Source organism: Lissotriton vulgaris, chromosome 8, assembly GCF_964263255.1.
Source record: "Lissotriton vulgaris chromosome 8, aLisVul1.2, whole genome shotgun sequence".
NCBI classification, from domain to species: domain Eukaryota; kingdom Metazoa; phylum Chordata; class Amphibia; order Caudata; family Salamandridae; genus Lissotriton; species Lissotriton vulgaris.
In genome coordinates this window covers 828,152,092-828,174,025 of record NC_141696.1, presented here as the reverse complement: position 1 = coordinate 828,174,025, position 21,934 = coordinate 828,152,092, and the positions used below count along the sequence as shown (strand labels likewise).

At 43.8% G+C, this 21,934-nt stretch overlaps 1 protein-coding gene across 1 annotated transcript in view; it reads right to left on the bottom strand.

Annotated features, from left to right (window-relative positions):
• The window catches only part of REV1 (REV1 DNA directed polymerase), a 475,128-nt gene that overhangs the window by 98,480 nt on the left and 354,714 nt on the right, over positions 1 to 21,934 (bottom strand). Inside the window, exon 17 of the mRNA XM_086934725.1 lies at positions 16,659 to 16,780. Coding sequence (XP_086790851.1) covers positions 16,659 to 16,780 — 122 coding nt within the window. The remainder of the gene's footprint in view (positions 1 to 16,658; positions 16,781 to 21,934) is intronic.

Sequence of the window (21,934 nt, the reverse complement as noted above, 5' to 3'; positions counted from 1 at the left end):
ACTGTGCCATCTTTGTCACGGAGCACCTCCACCATGCCAGTTCTGCAGGTCTGGTTGACGAGCAATGCTAAGAGTCACCCCACCCTGCCTCCCTCTGAGTGCGTCACAGCCATGTTTTTTTTGTAAGAGTAGACCCCTATCCGATGTAATGCTGCTGCGTGCTGTTTATGTACATCCAGCAGTTCCAATAGCCAGGCTGGATGCAGCGGTAACCAGGACTCCAGATCACTCAGGGTAGCCTCCAATCGGGTGAGCTCTGATTTCAATCAGGTGAGCTCTGCCTGCAGGGATTTGCAGACTCTAACCTGTTTACCCAGACAGTTCCTCTAACCACTACTTTATAGGCTTCTCGAACTATAAAGTTGCGTGCATTGGATTTGTTGTGTTGAAAATACTCTCTAATGGCATCCCACACGGAATCTTGAAAATAAATGCTAGGTCATGTAACAATTTGGGGTGAAGTCTCCATGTGGGGACCAGAGCTAACCTCCTTCCCCAACCTAGTCGTATCAGGAGTGGGCTGTGGTCAGAGAAGGTAACTATGAGCTGAGCATTCAATCTGGTAGGGCATCCACGCCACTGCTGGAGAGACCAGTAATTTGTCCAATCTGACTTGCAAGTCAGGCACTGGGGAATAAAATAGAAAATTCCCTTGCCAAATTTATATCTATGCCTCCAGAGATCCAACATGTTCCAGTGCTCGGCCACCTCCCAAAAGCCAATACAGAAAAATTATCAACACAGTTTGACAACAAATGCTTTGGGGTTCAATCTTTGGAACACTGCTGTACGTTTACGGCATCAGTCTAAAACTATCACACATTATCTATTCAATAAAACAGAAGGAGCCTTTGCTCATCATCAAACCATGCTGAATTTTTCTGGCTGACTAAGTAAATATGGTGTGTCTTTTTGCACATAACTAATCTAAAAATATCTTGTCATGAGACTGCACCTGGGGCAATTTGTAGTGCTCCAGGCTGCACACCGCAGCAATTTCAGGAAATAATTGGCATGTGTGTTTTTTCCAAAGGTGGTAAGTATTGCCCAAAAAGATGCATTTAGGCCAGGGTGAATGATGAGTATTACTTATAATTCACCTCAACAGAAAGGAAAAATACTGAGCAATAAAATAACTTATTCAAACTATAACAAAACACTAAAATGAAGAGGAGGATAAGTGATCCACGTGAAGACAGAATATCATGAGAAAATGTGGAGAGGAGGCAATACAGGAAAGTCACAGACATGCCGGAGGAAAAAAGGGGCAACCTCTACAATGAATACTTTTGAGAATAGCATCACGAATCCTACGATCATCCTGGATGAAGCATTCAGACAGTAAAACCGTGTGAAAGTATGAAGTGAGACTAAGGCTGCTTCTCAACTGTCTTGAACTAGCATGTTCCTCAACTGGCAGAGTTGGTGTATTTTCTTTTTTGAATGTATTCGTATTTTGCATGTTCATAGGATAATTTCAAGAACAGCAAAATAATGAGTTAGTAGACCCTGCACAATGCTTTCCACACCAAAAGAATCCAACCATACAGCTTCTCCATTGTGAGCTCTTTAGAATGAGAAACACATTAACTAACGGCTCTTTCCTAGGCTAGTATACTCAAGGCCATCCTCCTTCTTGTAAGAAAAAAAGACCAGTGAGTGATTGCTTATCCAACAGAAATCCATCAAGACTTCAGGCAGAAAAAACCATCAACACAGCTTTTCCTGGTTAGAAAGATGGGACAGAAAATTCAGAATGAGTGCTCGAATCTCTTCCACACATCTAGGAAGAACCATCTTGAAATCACTACCTTAAGAGGTATGAAAGAAGATATTTGAAAGGAAACCCTTAAGTAAAGTCAGCAATCAATACAAATCCCATTATGTCCGAACAAAATGATGTGATGGGTAGAGGTTCATAAACAGTTACTTTGCAATAAGGGGAACTATAAACATGAAACCCTACCCAGAAAAGATGGCACAAACTTTAAATAGGCAGCCAGGTAAACATATTTAATTGTATATAACTTTCTGCCAAATGCTTTAGCGGTACATCCCAGTTCTTGACGGTAAAGCTCCACTCAAATCATTTATTGTTTTCTTACAAACCTCAGAATAACTGTTTTAGAAGCCCTAAAAAGCTACGTTTGAAGCGTGAGAGAACTGAAACACATGGAAGGGCTTCCTACTCTGAGCAGAATGTGTGTATAAAAAAAATGAAAAATCGACAAAATAGAATTGTGTCTAGCCAAATCAGCACACCCATGTTCTCATATTGTGGATTCCACCAGCTCAACAAGAGGCTTATTTAAGATTATAAAGTCCTTTATTTCCCCACTGTTTCTCTTCTTATACTGTTCCACCATAAATGCTTTGTGATTAATTTTTATCTAAAGATCAGAAAACCTACTTGGACACTTCATTTACTTTTGACAGTGCTGTTCCCTTAAAGTGCTGGATCATCTCCTCTCCTAATTATGAAGGAGTGGTTGCAAAAATAACAAGGATCACATCTGTCTCTCCTGACAACTGTCAAGTAGCCATTTTAAAATCTTGTACTCAGACAATTGTTCCTGTTTTAACTAATATTCATTTATCTTTTTCCACTGGCATGATCCCTCCACATTAAAAGAAAGGAGTAATTATCCACGTTCTTAACAAATATAAATGCACTATGTAAATAATTATAGACCTATCACATTACTTCCAGCCTTGGGAAATCTTATAGATATAGAATGTATTGTTGCTAAACAAATTATTAAACAACAGTATTATCCCCTTGATCCGAAAATCATATGAACAAATAGTGAAATGTAAATTACCAATTACTGCATGTCTATACTATTGTAGACAATGACATTTTATTACAAAAAGGCACATTAATATTATGACAATTCTTAAAATACACAATCACATCAAATATGCAGAAACACAGTACAATTCATATAATCACCTGAATTAAAATGCCATGAATTATACATAAAATAATATCTAACACTTATTAATTATGACATGCATAATTAAAACAGACAGAAAGACATTGTAAGACATAAAACTTGTCCAATACTTGTGTACATCCAATATCTTACATTAGCATATTGTATCATACATCAATACAATTTGTATTTCCACAATAGTGTCAGCCTTCTGGATTGTACTTGATTTTGTGTCGACGCGTTTCAATGGTTTATACTTGTCATACCATCTTTCTCAAGACTTTCGATAATTCTGTCACAACAGGAGTTTACATATATTTCTCCCTTAAGACTCTGGCAATTGTAATCCTTGCCTTTTTCCTCTTTCCTCCACTGGAATAGGATTTCGTATTCTGGTGTCTGTTTGTTATGTCTTTTTAATTAAAATATTTTGTACCGCTGGCCCGTATTTAAATTAAAAATAACACGCGGGAATCTGCAGTGGTATATTACTTGGGACATCGTCCCGTGGTACTTTATAGCGATACTCTTGATTAACTTGGTGCTGTCGCATAGAGATCATACACTGGTCCTATCGGGTTGGTCCTATTCTACCGTCCCGTCCTTAGGCAAACACGCAGGGTGTATATTCTATCCTTGGAGTTGCCTTAAAAATCGATAGAGTTTCACCTCCGTCTTGTGGGGTTCCGGGTTGTTACCAAACAAACAAATTGCACACTACGGGGCAGATTACGATGTCGGTTGGAGAATCTGTTTCAGAATGGTTTCTGACGGAATCGGGTTCTGTGAGTCCGACTGACCGATTTTGATGCTTCCCAACATCGTTCGGTGAGACCGTCATGTACTTCAATGGGAGCCTGTGTTCCGATCAACAGGTTCCCATTGAAACAAGCATTGGCATAGCTAATAGGACTCGCTTTTGGGACCTTAAAAGTATTTAGTTATGCAGCACAATATCGTTAGTGCAACAACATTAACTGTTGCATGGTTAAAAACTTATAATGTCCCATGGGCGAGACCTATTGGCTATGCCAATGCTTGTTTAACTTTGTGGTTACGGTACAGTAACTCATTGCTGTTTTAATGTACTGTATTTGAAGCTCCTTACTATATTATTCTTAAATGTGTGTTATATTGCAATGTTTGAAGATGTTACTGTTTGTGCTTTTATAGATTTTATATAGCGGAATAAAGTGTTCTTAGATTGATTGATTGACTGAATAACCACATATGGAACTGTAACAAGGCTGCAGAACACAAACAAAAAATAGCCAATCGTGGATCTTCTGTCGCAGCAGTAGGGGAAGGTCTTCCACCCGAATCTGTCCAGCCTCCACCTCCATGAGTGGCGAGTGAGCGGCGACAGTTGACGGCCTTCGAGCTCCCCCCTGAAGTCTGTGATGTCATTCTGGCAGCCAGGCGACCCGCCACTAAAACGGTATACGCCTGCAGGTGGAACAAGTTTGTGGCATGGTGCGCAGCTAAAGCTGTGGATCACCTTTCTGCCCCTCTTTCCGAGGTCCTTCTGTTCCTCCTTTCCTTGGCCCAGCAGGGCTCTGCTCTGGGCATTGTCAAAGGTTATCTTTCTGCAATCTCCGCCTTTCTAAGGCTTCCTGATCAACCTTCTCTTTTTAAGTCTCCGGTTGTTAACCGTTTTCTGAAAGGCATTACGCACACGTTTCCTCCCGTGCCTTTCATAATGCCTCAATGGGACTTGTATCTTGTCTTGACATATCTAATGTGCGCTCTCATTGAGCCCCTTCATAACTGTCCCTTACGTCTTCTCACTCTCAAGACGGCTTTCCTGGTAGCTATCACCTCTGCCAGAAGAGTGAGTGAGCTCCAGGCTTTCTTCTAAACCTCCTTTCATTTCTGTTCATCCGGACAAGGTGGCTTTAAGGACCCGTCCTTCTTTCTTGCCAAAGGTTGTTACGCCCTTTCACATCGGGCAGACCATCACTTTGCCCACCTTCTTTCCGCCTCCTTCGGAAGAGGAAGAGAGGCTTCATCGTCTGGATCCAAAACGTGCGCTCTCGTTCTATCTGAAGCGCACACAACAGTTCCAGGTGGATGAACAGCTCTTGTTGGCGCCAAAAAAGGTTGGGCCGTGCACAAACGGACCATCTCTTGGTCGGTCGTTCTCTGCATCAAGGTCTGTTACTCGTTGGCTAAGAAGGAGCCTCCTATGGGGCTGCGTTCCCATTCCAACAGGGCAACGGTTGTCACTACTGCTTTGGGACACAGCGTTCCCTTGCAGGACATTTATCAGGCAGCTACGTGGGCCTCGCTGCATACGTTTACCAAGCATTATAGCCTTGATAGTCAAGTCCGGAGAGACGGCTTCTTTGACCGTTCTGTTCTCCGTGACTTTCTGGTGTATTCTTGTTCGCAGACCCACCACCGGGTTGATATTGCTGGGGTATCTATTCTAAGGTAAGGAATCATTCACTAACGTGTCTCTTTCAGATGCACAAGTTACTACTTGTGTAAAGATATATATGTAAGAGACATTTGTAAGAGACATTAGTTAGTGATAGATTCCTAACCGCCCCACCCAGCTTCCCCGTTCTGCAAACTGATTACTAGGGTTAGTGACATCCCTTTCAGGGCCCTACTTTTCAATACACCAGTGGTCAGTATCTTGCATGGATCTGCGTTCTTGGCGCGGAAAGTCGTGTACAGAACTGACGCCACAGCGCATAGGTGGTGCCTAATTAGTCTCCGAGACGTCATCTCGGCACATACGACGCCAGCGATGGACGCGGCGCCGCAAGACGCCACCTACTGACACGCAGGTGTACTGCTAAGCAAAACTTTCCGGATCCAGTCTGATGCCTGGGGATATTCTAAGGTAAGGAATCTATCACTAACATGTCTCTTTCAGATTCAGACAGCCAGAATGGTTTCCCTGCATCAAAATCGGTCGGTCGGAAATGTATCCGATTCGGTCAGAAACATAGTTTCCGAATCGTCATCAGAGAATCTGAATCCTTTTCGGAGCCTTTCTGACAGATATCGTAATTGGCCCCTTACTTAGAGGAATCCAGCTGCCTGAACCTGGGGCAACTAAGCTCATACCCAGGTACAGGACCAGAGAAAGCACTTGTTCTTGAGGAATTATGATGCATCTCAAATTAAGGTAATTTTGTTGCAATTGTATTCCTTGACAAATCATATTCATTCAAATTTAAATGAATTGGTGAAGAAAAAAGATAACCAGTGCTTTCCCTTTGGTATCTTGGCACAGAGCAGCCAGGCTTATCTTAAGAGGCAATGTGTGCACAATGAGAACCCAACAAAAAGACTCCACACTGGTTTAGCAAAAGAGACAATAATTAATAATCAGGACCAAAATGACAAAAATCCAAGAAAAGTCAAGTTATGAATCTTTAGTGAATAAAAAGAGTTCTAAAGCTTAGAAGCAATAAGCGCCAATGGGGGTTATTTGGTCACACTGGACCGTGGAAAAGTCAACAGTTCAGGCCGACTGTGATAGAGCGCAGGCCGGGGGCAGGAGCCACACAGGCCAGGTGAAAAGAGTATGTTTCTTCTGGTCAGAACAGAGATGTAGTGTGCAGACGAGCAATGTGTCGATGCGAAGCCTGCAGTCGAGGTGCTGTATCAATTTTCTCCACGCAGTTGGGGCGATACACGGTTCCGTAGATGGAGATTCGAATTGCTTTCGTTCCGAAGTGGGATGTACCGGGTTTCTTTGTGCAGTCGAGGGAATGAGTCTATCTCAGCACTGCTGCAGCGGCGATGCACGGTTCTGATATGTCGGACTCTCAAGGGGATGCATTGCTTCTGAGCACAATTGTGCCGATTCTGCTTGATGCGTCTGTTCTGCTACACGCAGACTGGAGATACGTCAAATTCTCTGGTGCAAGTATCTGAGTCACCTTCCAAAGAACCAGGCACAGGAGCAGGTGTAGAGACATTGTAGCCCTGAGTCTCAAGCAACAGGAGGCAAACCAACAAGCACTTGGACATCACTTCAGTTCTCACTCAGCAGGGTCAGAGAGCAGCAGGGCAGCACAGCAGAAAAGCAGATCAGCAGTCCAGCAGAGTGTTAGTCGGTGAATCGGGATACATGTGTGGGTGGCACAATCAATGCTGCAGGCCAACTAGTAGCAGTTAATTTACTGGCCCTGGGCACAGGTAGTGCACTCTACTAGGGACTGAGGGCCTGAGTACGTTCTTAGAGGATGGAATACTCCGTCACAAGCGTGATGGATATCCCGTCCACTGTATTACAAGTTCCATAGGATATAAAGGAATTGTAATATGACAGACAGGATATCCGTCACTTTTGTGACAGAGTATCCCACCCCAAGGATTGTAATCAGGCCCTTAGATAAATTACATACCCCAATTGTGGATAAGCCAATTTAATCGTGTTTAGAGACGAGAGCACATGCATTTTAGAACTGGTTAGCAGGGGAAGAGTGCTCAAAGTCCTAAGGCCAACAAAAACAAGGTCGGAAAAAGAGGAGGAGGAAGGAAAAAAGTTTGGGTGACACTTCAGAGAGAGCCATTTTCCAATATGGTGGTTTTCATTTGTTTACTGACACCTAAAATGAGACTGCTGCATTCCAAATCGGTATTTAGAAGGGGCGTATTGTAAACGTTCCTTCCAAATACTGAATCTGTATGAAATATATCAATCTTTTGCGACTGAATTCTGATTCAAAATACTGAAAAAGGACTGACTTCCGAGTTGGGGTGGTAATACTTTTATGAAATGAATGAATCTATTTGCGACCCCTTCCCTTTCATAACTTAAAAAATAAAAGTTTGTTTGAGACCAGTGGTCCATTACTAGTTCTCAAACAAACTACAGAAAAATAACCTTTTTTTTCTTTTTTTAAATATTTTTATTTGCATTTTATCATAACTCAACATTACAGTCATGTGATTAGCAGTACATATACCTCTTCTCCTGCACCCACCCTCCCCAAAGTTATACATCTCTGTCACAGTTCGTAACACTCTGATTCAACGTCCATAAATTCAATGTGCAATTATCTAGTAGTATCCCACCCAAAGTATCCTGGAGGTGCTCTCGTGATCGTGCAGCCAAATATTTTAATCCCCTCATAACCCCCATCCAATCCATGGTAGTTCCGCCACCTCGTCCAGACCCTATGGAATTTTTTCGGGCACCCCCTAGCTTTATAAGTCACTCTCTCGGCTGCCATATAAAGGTCCAACCCTGTTCTCCATTCATCTAATCCCTGCGATACCGGGGACCCCCAGTGCTTCGCTATGTCTCTTTTCGCTACCACCAGTGCCAGTACCAGGAAGGCTAGGAGGGGACGCGGTAGGTCCACGTCGTTGTTCATACCCAGCAATCCCAGCTTGGGCTCCTGTTGGAGTGGGACCCCCCAAGACCTCCCTCAGTTCTGTGAAGATGTGGGTCCAATAATTTTGTATCAGATCGCATGACCATATAATGTGATAAAAGTCTCCGTCACTTAGTGTCCTCTACTTTCCCAATTCTATGGAGTCGCACCCTATCGTAATAGGTTCTGTGAAGCACATTAAATTGGATAAGGCGCACCCTAGACTTAATTGCCACCTCCCGGGATGCATTAGCACTATTTCCCAATCTAAGTCAACCATGTCTCCCACCTCCGTTTCCCATGTCTGTCTAAGCTTTGCCAGGTCACCTAGCATGTTGTTAGTTAAGGTTTTATATGTGAGGGAGACCACCTTCCCCTGGATCTGCTCCTGTAAGAGCCGTCCCTCCAATGGTGCGTACTCTGGGAGGCCGCTTAGTTGGATATTTTGGGCCCGCCAAGCATGTCGCAGCTGCGTGTATTTGAAGAGCTGTGATTGGTGAAGCCCAAATTCCGTCTTCAGGGTCAAAAAGGATTTCAGTTCCCCCTTGGCGATCAGGTCCCCTATGGTGGAGATGCCTATGTCGTCCCATCTTTGGAAACCTTTCAGTTTATATAGTTCTGTTAACCACTTGCAGTGCCATATCGGTGTCTGCCGGGAGGGTTTCTTCTCCCACCCCATGCGTTTTGTAGCCTTAGTCCATGCAAGTAACGTAATCACAGTCGTTGGGAGGAGCGTTACCCGTCTAGCACCCTCATAGAGATAGTATAGTATATTTTGCGATGACATTTTAAGTCTTTCTAGGGCATAAGTGGGATGATCTGCCTGAGCGTGTAGACAATCGTTAATCGGTGCCATGTGTTCCGCCCAGTAGTAGGCTTACAGGTTAGGGAGTGAGATCCCCCCACTGTATTGGTGTCTCTGGAGAGTAGTTAACGCTACTCTAGGCTGCTTACCCATTCAGAGAAAAGCCCTCAGATCCGAATGAATTCTGGATATCAATGTTGTCAGAAGCGGATAGTATTCGTTCTGTAGGGCATATAAATACTTGGGTAGGATAATCATCTTGTACGTAGCCGCTCAACCTAGAAGTGTAAGTGGAAGCTGTCTCCAGCGGTCCATATATGCTGTGGAGTTCAGTATAATCCGCTCCATGTTTTTTTGGAACGATACTATCTTATCAAGGGTGATATACATCCCGAGATACTGGAAACCCTCCACCATTGTTAATAGTTGCCCTGGCAGTGTCCCCCAGCGGCCTCGTCCCCCAGGGTCATACAAGATCTGTGCCAGTTTATTGTGTATCCCGCGTGCCTACCATATCGCTCTAATTCTAGGAACAGCTCCGGGACAGTAGTCTCGGGGTTTGTAATATACAAGAGTATATCATCCGCGTAGAGGGATATCTTCTCTTGTGCGGGGTCTGTGTCCGCTCTTCTAAAACCGGACATGCCTACATTTTGTCGGATCCTAGTTGCCAATATCTCAATGGTAAGTGCAAAGAGGAGGGGGGATAAAGGACAGCCCTGGCGGGTTCCTCTCTGGATCTGGAATTCAAGAGATAGCCTCCCATTCACTCTCACCCTGGCTCTTGGTGTAGTGTAGAGGAGCTGGGCCCACTACTGGATCTTAGGGCGAAGCCGAACTTTTGCAAAACACCCTCCAAAAAGGGCCAATGAACCGCATCGAAGGATTTCTCCGCGTCAAGGGAGAGAACCCAATGTGGTTCTTCCCTTACCCGTACCTCCTGCAGCCAATTGTGGGTACGTCTAAGGTTCAGTCTGGTGGCCCTGTCTGGCAGAAAACAAGTCTGATCCAGATGTATAAGGTCTGGGATCACCGACCTCAGTCGGAGCGTCAAGATAGTCGCCAGGAGTTTCACCTCAGTGTTCAGGAGGGAGATGGGGCGATAGGACGCACAATCCTCTCGCGGTTTTCCCTCTTTATGTATCGGGATAAATGTCGCCAAGGAGAAGTCTGGAGGGAGTCTCCCCTCTTGGTATGCCCCCACGAAGAGACCCTTCAGATGGCGAACCAAAAGGTCCGCCGTACGTTTAAAAAATTCAGCCGGGAAACCGTTCGGTCCCGGAGTTTTACCCGGTCGCAATCTGGCTAGGGCTCCCGATATGTCATCCACTGTAATGTCAGCCTCCAGCGTCTGAAGGGCCTCAGGAGACAACAAGGGCAGGTCCGTCTGCTCCATGTATTGTAGAGCTTCCTCGCACGTCCCCAGGTCTCTGGCTGTGTTGAAGAGTTCATAGTGTGTTGCAAATGTCTCAGCAATTTGTGCATCAGAACTAACAAGCAACCCATCTGCATCTCTAATGTGGTCCACCCACCTAGCTGCGCGCTCCTTTTTACTTAGCCACGCTAGTAGTTTGCCTGACTTGTCCCCCACGTCATAAAGGCGATGGAGGGTCTCTAGGGATTGAGTTTTAGCCTCATAAGTGACCACTTCTCTATAATATTTCTGGTTATCAATCAGTCTTCTAAGAGTTTCATCATTTCTCGAACTCTGGCATTCTCTCTCTAGGCCCAGGATAGTCTGTTCCGGTACAGTCACCTCTGATTGGAGTTTTCTCCTTTCCTCCCCCAGTCTACTCTGTATCCTATTCCGCATTACCGGCTTCAAGGCTTCCTAGAAGGTCACCCCCGAATCGACTGTTCACTCATTTTCAGCCACATAGACCTGTAAATCTGCTCTCAAGCCTCTCAGGATAGTCGCGTGTTGAAGATCCCAAGCTACAAGGCGCCAGGAGGCCCCCACCTTACCCCGAGTCCGTCCCATTCTAACTAACAGTGAGGAATGGTCAGAGATTCCCCTCGCATTATAGTCTGCGGTGTCGTCTACTGTCAAGTACTGTCTAGACATGAATATATAGTCCAACCTCGAGAATACCTTATGTGTGCCTGAATAGTATGAGTAGACTGTCTGGTTGTGGTGCAACCATCTCCAGACATCCGTGAGTCCTATATTAGCAATCAGTTGGGATAGGGGGGGTCCGGTTCCCTCCCCTAGACGCCATTCCTGACCGGTCCTGCCCTATGTCCATTACGTCATTGAAATCTCCTCCTAAGATTTGAATGGTGTCGGTCGTATCTAGAAGTATGTTAGCTAGAGTCTTGAGCGTGTTTGCCTGTAACTTAGGTGGTGCATATACTGAGATGATCATGTATGTGTGCCTATTCCATGTCCCCTGGACCCCAACATAAGTCCCCAGAGGGTCTATTCAGGTGCGTGTAGTACAAAATGGGGTGGTTTTCTTTATAATGATAGCTACCCCTCTCGAATCAGTCGTGTAGCCCGCATGAGCCAGAACTTTGTGGCGACCCCTGGCTATGAAGGCACAGTTAGTTCCTTTGAGATGGGTTTCCTGCAGGAGAGTTATATCCAGGTCTAGTCTTTTAAGGTAGGAGTTCACCAGTCCTCTTTTAATGTTATTTCCCAGCCCGTTCACGTTCCAAGTCAGAACACTAACTCCCCTGTGGCCTGTAGGTAACGCAGTTGCATCGCTCGCCATTCAAGGTGCAAATAGATCAGTGTGGTAGGTCTCTGGTGTAGACGTGTAGTGTGGAGCACTGAGGCACATGACTGCATTTTTCTGACTGTCTCCCCCTCCCCCCCACCAACTCCCCCCCAACTGAACTTTGTAGAAATCCCAAGCCCCACCCTCCCCCTCCCCACCTTTCCCCCGTCCATCCCATCAGTGTAACAGGTAACCAAATGAACTTTCAGGCGGTAAAGGTCCGTCGCCCTCCCAATAAAGAACCCCAACTAAGCTATCCTTAAGGCTCTATCTGAACAGCCCACAGAGCTCTCTGTACCTCGATTATCAAGCTAGTGAAAGCACAGAGCTCCCCGTACAGTGTAGACAGATAGAGGAACCAATAAGCAAACAAAAGTGGGAAGTTTGAAAGGAAAGGGGGTATGTGCTTGTAACTTGCGTGCCCCCATAGCTATGAGCTGCTGGTCCGTATGTCAGTTCCATTCTTCATCAGGAATGCGAATCCTGTGTCTCAATGTCCGGATCTTCTGGTGTGCCGGACGCTCCCTGCTCCAGCTCTCAAATTGCTGTGACTAGTGGATGCAAGGATTGTTCCGTCAGATCTTCTCCATCTGATGTACGGCCACCCATTTCGTCTTCCGCCTCCGAGCCCGTGTGGTTCACCAGGCAACTGAACCTGGACCCCGGTGCCGCTGCTTTCTCTGCTGGTGTTGTCAGCTTCTGTCCCCCACGTCCCGACATGGGGGGGTCCGGATACGGAGTTGTATACGAGTGTCTTCTGGTCTGCGGAGCCTAGGACCTTTGGGCTTTAGGAGGGCTCCTCCTGAAGTTGGCGGCCGCCATTTCGGAGCGTATTCTGCATCCTTCCTCCTCGGCCTCCCGCAACAGCGGGCGCTCCTCTAACCATTGCCAAGCCTCCTCCGGTCGGGTGAAAAAGTGTGACTTGCCTTTGAAGATTACTTTCAATTTCGCCGGGAAGAGCAGCATGTATGATATGTGTAGATCTCGCAATTTTGCTTTCACTGAGTCATAGGAGCGTCTTTGTTTCTGCACCTCTTGGCTGTAGTCCGGGAAGATCATGATGTTCGCGTGGTCCAGTTGAATTTCACCCTTTTTTCTGGCTTCTCTTAGTATGAGGTCTCTATCTGCAAAATTAAGAAAGCGTGCGATGATCGGTCGCGGCCGCGCTCCCTCCAGTGGCTTCACCAGCAGAGCCCTGTGTGCCCTTTGGATGACTAAACAGTTCGAAAATATGGCCTTTGGGAAAGTTGTCGTTAGCCAGGAGTGTAGGTAGGCCGCCACATTCGTCCCCTCGATGTCCTCTCTAAAACCTACGAAGCGCAGGTTGCTGCGTCTCGCCCTGTTTTCCGCATCGTCCACCCTCCACAGCAGTTGCCTGTGTGATGCCTGGAGTTCCACCATGTCTTTTTGGAGGGTGGTGAGGGAATCCTCTGCTTCACCAATACGGGTCTCCGCCGTCGTCACCCTCTCTTTTAGATTCCGAAAGTCCTGGCGCAGCAGTAGAACCTCTGAGCCCACCTCGCCTATTTTGACCTCTAATGCTGCTCTAGAGTCCTGTATGTCGGTCCTAGAGGCTTGAATCGCTTTCAGCAGCATGGCGGTGTCAGTATGCATGCCGGGCGCCGTCGGGATTGCTTCCTTCTGTGTACGGGCCGTGGCGTAGTTATCAATGGTTTCCTGCCTTGCAGATTTTGCAACCGGATCTCTTTTCCCCATCTTGCCTCCCAACACTGGTCAGTGATACGTTCAAATGTTCTCTCTTTTCTATTTTAGCTCAGAGGGCCTCTGCGGAGGAGCAAGTGTGGGCGGAGAGGATGAGGAACCGCGACGGTGATCGTACGTCCCGTTTGTTTAGGCCACTGTCAGCGGCAGGGTCACACCACCCGCCAGATCCCACGGCCAAGAGCAGGAGCACGGCCTGAGTGTTAGTTATGAGGAAGTTCACGAGTACTCCTGTCCTTATGACCCTGGCGGGGTGCACCCTGTGACGTCACAGTTTATTCCCACTCCCTTGGTGGTCGCTTGTGGGGGTACTCAGGCCGCCCACATGTCTGGTGTCACGCAGTGCATCCCCAGTGGCTCGCCCCGTATGGTTGGTCTCTCTCCGGTTCTCCGGTTCTGCGGGCCTCGCCGGGGGGAAGGTGGGGGAGGCGACGGCAGATAGGGCCGGGGCTCCAAGGCCACGGATACCGCAGCAAGACGGACCCTGAAGTGGTGTGCGCCCAGGTCTCAGCGCGGGGGGGTCGCCGCCTCCAGTCGCTGCAGCTGTCCCCAGGGCCTCGGGCAGCGGTACGTCTCCGGCCGAAGAGACCTACCGGTAGACTCCACCGGGTGTCCCCGCCTCTCCGCCTCCTCCGGTCCACGGGTCTCGACCAGCTCCTCGACGGCGGCTCCCACGCAGCTTCCACACGGCCCGGGGCAGGGCTTCAGGCAAGGCGTCGGGTTATAGCTAGGCGCACTCCCAGCGCCCGCGGCCACAGTCCGCCCCGGCACTCTCGGGCAGACATCACATGGGGGGGGCGCCGCAGCCGATAGTCCTTTCCTCGCGAGCCCCGTGCTGGCGGGAGCACCGCCGGCAACAGGCCCTGATCCCGGGGAAGAGTCACTCCCGGTCCGTAAGGACGTGCCCGGCCGCCATCTTGGTGGAGGGGTCTCGCACTACCATCTCTTCTGCGGCTAATTTCTGCACACCGCCAACAGGATTCAGCGTTTCCCCAGCTCCGCAGGTACCGCTTCTGCTCCGGTCCTTTATTTGCCGTTTTTCTAGAAGTTTGGATTCATTTTAAGTCAGATTTAATGCATCGCATTTAAAAAAAAAAGTTTACTTCATTAAAAAGTTATCAGACATGGTTGTCTGCTAACCCTAGAAGGCCACCATACTTGTGATGGACTCCAATCGTAGCAAATCTCAATCTGCCACATACCCGATTAATGTTCATGAGGTAGGTCGGGATTACGACCCACTTTGATTCAGCATTTTGTGAACCAACCTATTTGTACTTAGGTAGGCTCGTAAAATTCTTTAACAGTCACATAAATAATGGTCGCAATTTGCAACCCGTATCTTGTGACAATTTTTTTAAATTTCATTTTATTGCTTTTTTTTTTTGAACATCTGCACAACAGAACTGGGTGTGCGTACAAGTAATAATCACAAGATCGAAAGGAGGCCCAAGGATCTTGTGACAATTTTTGTGGTAACTAGACATAATACCGAAAAAAATATATAGAATGACCATAATATCGAATAAAAAATATAGAATGGACAAAATATCGAATGGACACAATATAGTGGTTAAAAATATCGAATTGAAGGTAAGTAATATAATATTGATTGTGAAAATATAGAAGTCAAAATATTCGAAGTATATAATATAGGCATTAGAATACATCTAATTTTTAATATACATTTTTTAAAGTGTTTCGTCAGTTAGTATATGTGTGAAAAGTGTATATTATTTTTGTAATGTATGTTTAATTTATTTTAGGTAATTAATTTTATGTTATTTAATGTTTGCGTAATTTAATTCTGTAGCTGTTTGTGGGTTTATAGGGGAATAGGGTGGTAAGTAAGAGCTATCTGTCTGCACATTTGTAATCATTTTGTTTATTTATCCAGCTGCTTAAGCTTGAACTTTCACAGGCACACACAACATTCAAATCCTATAAAAGCTTCTCAGATAACTAGATCATTTATGTTGTATTGCTCAGGCAGCAGCAGAGATGGGAGGGTGGTAGTCATTAACCTACATGAATTTCTAGGTTTGGCTTGACAGTACAACTGTCACCTGACCTTTTAACATATTATTTTACAGTTCTTTATTCGAAACAAACTCATATCCATTCCCATGCTTTTTACTTGTAATGCTTCACATTACCATACAACATTCCATTAAAGACAGACCTAAACACATTGCCAATGCTTTCCGAAGTTGGGGTTAATAAGGGTTTAAGTGACATTATTATATCACAGCCCCCTTTAATTTGAGTCTTTGGTTGGGTGGGCATTTTTTTTCATCATCACAAAAATATAAATAAAACAAATGGCATAAGTTAACTGCTTGTTTTTTTGTTTGTTTTTTTAACAAATAATCACTAGTAGAAGAGCCACTAGTGAATCTTTTAAAAATGTAAAAATGTTATTGCTAGTATATGGTGGTCATAGTTAGGTGGAGACATGTTTGATTTCTTTTTGTTGCATATGCTGGAAATAAAAAAAAATGTCAATTGCACCAACAGACCAAGGCTATGCTCACTAGGTGGTTTTCCATGCTTATTTTGTCATTGTCACTGTAAAAAACGTAGACCATGGCATGGAAAAAAAGTTATGGCTAGCGTCCCTGACAATTGATTTTACTTCAAAAGATGAGCAATCTTCAGAGTATCCCTCTAGTATATATTATCAAAACGTAAAAATACGGGAAAAAGGATGCATAGGTAAATTAAAATGTTAAAAGTATTAAAGGATACAGTTTAAATGCTAGCAATCAGACAAAACACCTACAATTTGTATTCCTTAGGAGTCCTGAACAAACTAACAGACTCTAACTTTATTGATTCACACTGCAATTTTTTGCAAGATTCACTCCAGCAGTTTAAATATTGATACAAAAAACAACTATACACTGGTACAATTATACATTTTCACTAGCCTAATGTGAAACTCATTGCAAGGAATCAAAATCCCTTGAAACAATCATGCATGAAACATTTCACGTCTGGTTAATTTCTTCTATAAAATCTGCTGGACTGTTGCTATCCTAGTAAAAAGTATGTTGCTTTCATACCCTTAGCGAAAGCAAAATAGCATTTGACTACATGATACTGGGAAACGATTTCTTCAACTGTCTATTACCTGGGATGGGGATGGAACTTCAATACTGAAATTAAGTCTGGACTTAGCATTAATAGGTGTGCGAAGACCATTGAGCTTGGCGGAGGAGTCTATTTTGGAGGCAGGTGGGCTGAGACCAGACCCTAGAGATGTGGAAAAATATGTAATTAGAAAACACAGATCTCACACAATCCATAGCAGCTACAAGCAAGTGTAGAAATCAGAAGTAAAGAGCACAGTCAGCATAATTTCCAGTTGAGGTAAATAAAATCCAATTGAGTCAAATAAAATCTAATTGAGGCCTCTGTAAAAAAAGACAAACAAGGCAAGTATTGTATGTACTCCTACAGACGATAACCACGCAAAATAAAAACTCAATCAAAAGTTCATATCTTTGCATGGATGGATAACTATGCAAATATCTTCAGAGCAAATGTGAACAAAAGCAAAACCTTCTGAAAGAAAGAAATATCTTTTTTACAGGCTCTTAAACCAGCAGGAGAAAAAGCATTTAATAACTGATTGTGTTGTTTTGTCGGGCATGGTTGTTACATTGTGTCTCTTGAAATGTCTTTCGATAAAAGATGTGCCCGATTTATCATTCACTATGCCCTGGAATTTGATTTGTACATCTTATGAAGCTGAGAAAAAGGGCAGTTTTTATAAAATGAAATTCCCTGCAGCATGACACGCATAATGGAGAGCCTGAGCTCCCGAGAGAGAGCCTGATTCACACAGAGTATTTAGGAGTATGTGAACTATTTGTCGTGGAGTTCCCTTACTCAGAAATGTAATTCACATAGGTACAGACATACACCTATGCCCATGGCGGTCATACATTTCATAGAAGGGCTTCTTTACCATGAGTGTGGAAAACTACACACACACATAGCTCTTTGTCAATGTGGGAGTTGCAAGGAAAAATAGCTGTTAAATGGGGATTATCCACTAAAAAGTGTCAGGAGGCAAGGGAAAACTATTAAGGGCACATGGAAAGATGCACAAATACAAAAACACACCTACAAAAGTTAAGTCACTTGCACTTCACTACTGTTACAATCAAATATAACATCACTAATATCACAGCCCAAACAGGCTCATATCTACTTCAGCCATGTGTTGGACTAAATCACTCACAACATATGACCACTCACAGGTACTGGAGGGGAATTTAATAGAAACAAATGGAAGTTGGGAATAACACTACCAGTAGGGGTGGGTGGAATTTGCGTAATCGCGTTACGCAAATCTCTGCGAAACGGAAAAAAAATCTCCGCGAACACGCAGAATTGCTTGTTCGCGATGCTTTTTTCCTGTTCGCAATCGCTGTTTGCGTGCTCGGGGGTAAAGATCTCGCAAACGCGCATTTTGAGAACGCAAACAATCAAAACATTTCGCAAAGTCGCCGAACACAGAATTTTGGCCAATTTCGCGTTCTCTGCAGAACGTGAAATTACCCAAATTCCACAAATTCCGCGAGCGGAACAGAATTTACCGCCCAGGCCTAACTACCAGCAAAATACCTACACTCCTACAGCAAATATGTAAATACATAAAAATAAATTAAGTGAAAAACAATGGAAAATTATCATAACACTTTAGAACCTGCAAGAACCTGTAGTAGGTAGCAACCCTAGGGATAAGGAAAGATGATGCAATAAGGGTGAATTATTTTACTCCCCTGAACTATGAACTATGCTTCAAAAGATGTATGGCATGAGATTGACGAACTGCGCTATTGATATTTTTGTTGATGTCTGTCTGAATACAAATGATAAATATTTTTTTTTTTAAAAATCACAAAAACCTATCATAAAATATAAAAAAATAAAAACTACAGTACTTTTGAAAAGACAGACACCCATGCAAATCATGTTGTAAAAATGTTTAAAAAATGAATTCAAAACAACGAAACATAAGAAAGAATAAAAGAAAACGAAAATTGCAGATGCCCATCCAAATATTATTCTATAAATGTAAACATAACAGATGTACATAGTTAAAAAACGGAAACAAAATATGCATGTTGTTAAAGAATTATAAAAAATGGGTCATCTAACACTGCTCCGTACACATGCAAAGACATCATAACACATTTCAAGCCCCAAACACAAATATGCACACATACACAGTGGCAAATACCACAATTGTAGCAGATGTCTGGTGCCAACAACGACTCAGCCCACAATGGGAAGATGGCAAAGTCCAAAGTGTGGACTCTATGTATGTGCTCCCAGGTACTTAAGTGCGTTACTTTCCTTGAGTGATGCCCATTTCCCTGGTTTTTTTTTTCAATTACAGCTCTACATTATAAAGGTAGTGATCTATATGCCTATGCTATGCTGAGCTATATTTGGAGGATTTACACCTAAAATAAGATCCTAAAGTTACTCGTAAGGTGACCAGTAGTAACTTTATCGACATACTGTAGGTTGTACGTGTCCCCATCCCCTCCTGTGAGGAGGTGGGGCTTATATGCCTCTTATAAGGTTTAAATGTCGGCCTAGAGTTGGTCAATTGTATTTGGGCGAAGATTTATGCCTACCGATAGATGTAAATATAACTATGTGGAAATGTCCTTCCTTAGATTTGCAATTGGGAATTCAACCCGTACTATTTTTACTTGCCATCATAATTCCAAATGAAGGTCAGACCATTTGATTAAAAAGTAAGAGACTGGAGTCAAGGCCCCAGAAGGAGCTTGTAATGTAGATCTTGCAAAAAGAAAAAAAAACAGGAGGAAAATCCATACTACACATAGTGCCTTCTTGACTGGTTGAGGACAAAGTACTTACAATCTGGAGCTTGTAAGGGAGAGAGAACAAAACCAGGTTGAGTCCATGCTACACATAGTGCCCTACTGACTGGCCAAAGACAAAGTTACTTACCTTCTGTAATGCTTTTTTCTGATGGATACTGTAGCTCACTGCAGATTTCTCACCTTTGGGAATATAGCCAGGTGCCAGAAACAATCTAGAGATATTTGTAGCCATGCCTCTGTGTGCCCCTACATTTTGTTTTGTGCGGCTCCACAGTTACTTCATCTGCCCCGGAAGTCACTGAGTGAAGAAGGAAATAAGCACCTCATCTGCATGCTGATATCATTTCTTTTTCCACTTTCTCCTCCACACCTTCAGACACAGAGTGTGGAACACCTGGTTGGGACAATGTGCCGGATCCTACCTAGGACCTTTCTATTTGTTAATGAGGCCTCCAGAAAGAGAATTCATTTGTTTGAAAACTCTTTATTTCGGCAGCATACCATAAAGGAGATTCAATATAAAAAGAGGATATAAAGCAGACCATAAAAATATCATCAACATGTTAAAAGATGATGAACATAGCACCACGTTTTTAGATTTCAGGTATGAATATACACAAGACCATTACAAAAACACATAAACGGGAATAAATACTCAGGGCTATATATTCATAAAAATGTGAATTATAAAATGTAAAAAGCGTAATTTACTTAAAAACTACTAATTTTCGGTTTCTTATTTCTTGTTAAGCATGCATGGAACAAATATCTGGACACTGCAACAACCAGGTAAAAAATTGGGATCAACCATTTTGCACGCGGTTCTTTGTACAATGGGCAGAAAAAAGCAGATGTGGTAAATCCTCCTTATAGCCATAGTAGCTACACCCCTGGTAAAACTTACTCGAAGGGCTTGGCCATTTTGAAATATGACAGTTAAGGGGCAAGTTTCAATGACAGAACTGGATGTACTTTTTTTTGCTGAGTTACGTTGGATATCATATAAAAAGTGTTGGCAATTGTAATTGCCTTTTATCAATATAAACAAAGTGAGGTGCCTTGTGCCCACTTTAAAAAGATATTGTGCTTATGAGTATGGAATTGTTTTTTAACTGTTTCACAGTAATGAGAGTGCAACAGCCAGATGGATCACTCCACAGATCTTCCAAACCCAGCCCTATTAAGGAGTCTTTCACAAATTTAATCCAAGATAGATTAGCAGCATTTGGATATCTAAGAATTACCCCTAGCCCATTTTGATAGAGCAGAAGTTCGGGGTGGCCCAAATGCGTCTCCAGTAAATTAAGGGACAAAGTTCGAACTTATTGGTAATTCGCCCGAGTCCCAAACCGAGCTTCAGAGGTACTATAGGAGTACTGACTAATAGACATAGGATTTGCCTAATTAATCTATTTTCTATAATTTCCAGGGGTTTACTATTTTTATGGCCTCAGAGAGCTGCACCATAGAGTGCAACTGTCAGTGCCTGGTATGAATATAGTTGAGCTACTGGTGCTACACATTTACAAAAAGACCTTTTATAAAACTTCAGCAGACCCCCACTTTGCTGCTCTAGTTTTAGTAGTCTTTTTGCAACAGTGATGACCAGTCTAGTTTCTGGTCTAGAGTAATCCCCAAATTCTCAAAGAAGCGGACCTGTTCCAGGGGGACACCATCTAGAGTAGTAATGGGGCGCAAGGAGGAACAGGGATTGAAAACCATGAATTTTGTTTTGTTAATATTAGTTTCCAATACCCTCATCCCACAGAATCTACCAAAGCCATCTAGTATTTTCTGTAAGCCCATGGGCGTCTTTGACAACAGAAGAGTATCATCTGCGAACATGAGCTCTGGAACCCTCAAGCCGGCTAGACGAGGGGCATCATTTTCACAGCAATTTAAAAGAAAGAGAATTACTCAAGTTAAGTAACATGTTCTTCTGTTAGATACTCTAACTGCAGATTTCTCACCTTTAGGACAGACAACATACCTGTACCCCCTAAAAGGGTCCGGGGAGGGGGACACAGCCCAAAACGTCTGACAGAAGATGGTAGGCAAAGTGACCTACCTGCCAGACCCAATTGTCAAGGCAGAAGTGCTTTATGAACATATGCACCGACAACCACGTTGTAGTCTGGCAGATGTCTAAAACAGATACACCTCACTCCAGTGTTGGCATGGCGACCTTAGCCCTGAGGGAGTGCACCTGCAGGCCTTCAGAGGGTTGTTTCTTAGCCAACGGATAGCTGATTTTTAAAAGGAATAATCTCTACCTTCTCTCTGTCCTATTTTGCGCTGATTTCCCATTCTTTGCACCAGTAAAATGGACAAACAGCTGATCATCCACAAGATGGTATTTTGAGTGTTCAATGTAAAATCTCAGAAGACCTCTTCAGGTTAAGCTAATGGAGTCTCTCCATCCCTTTCAAAGAGAGAGGCAAAGCACAACATGCTGACAGATTGATCAACATGGAAAGAACTTGCGCTCTTCAGTAGGAAGGCAGCTCTGATTCACAATATGAATTCCTCTGAAAAG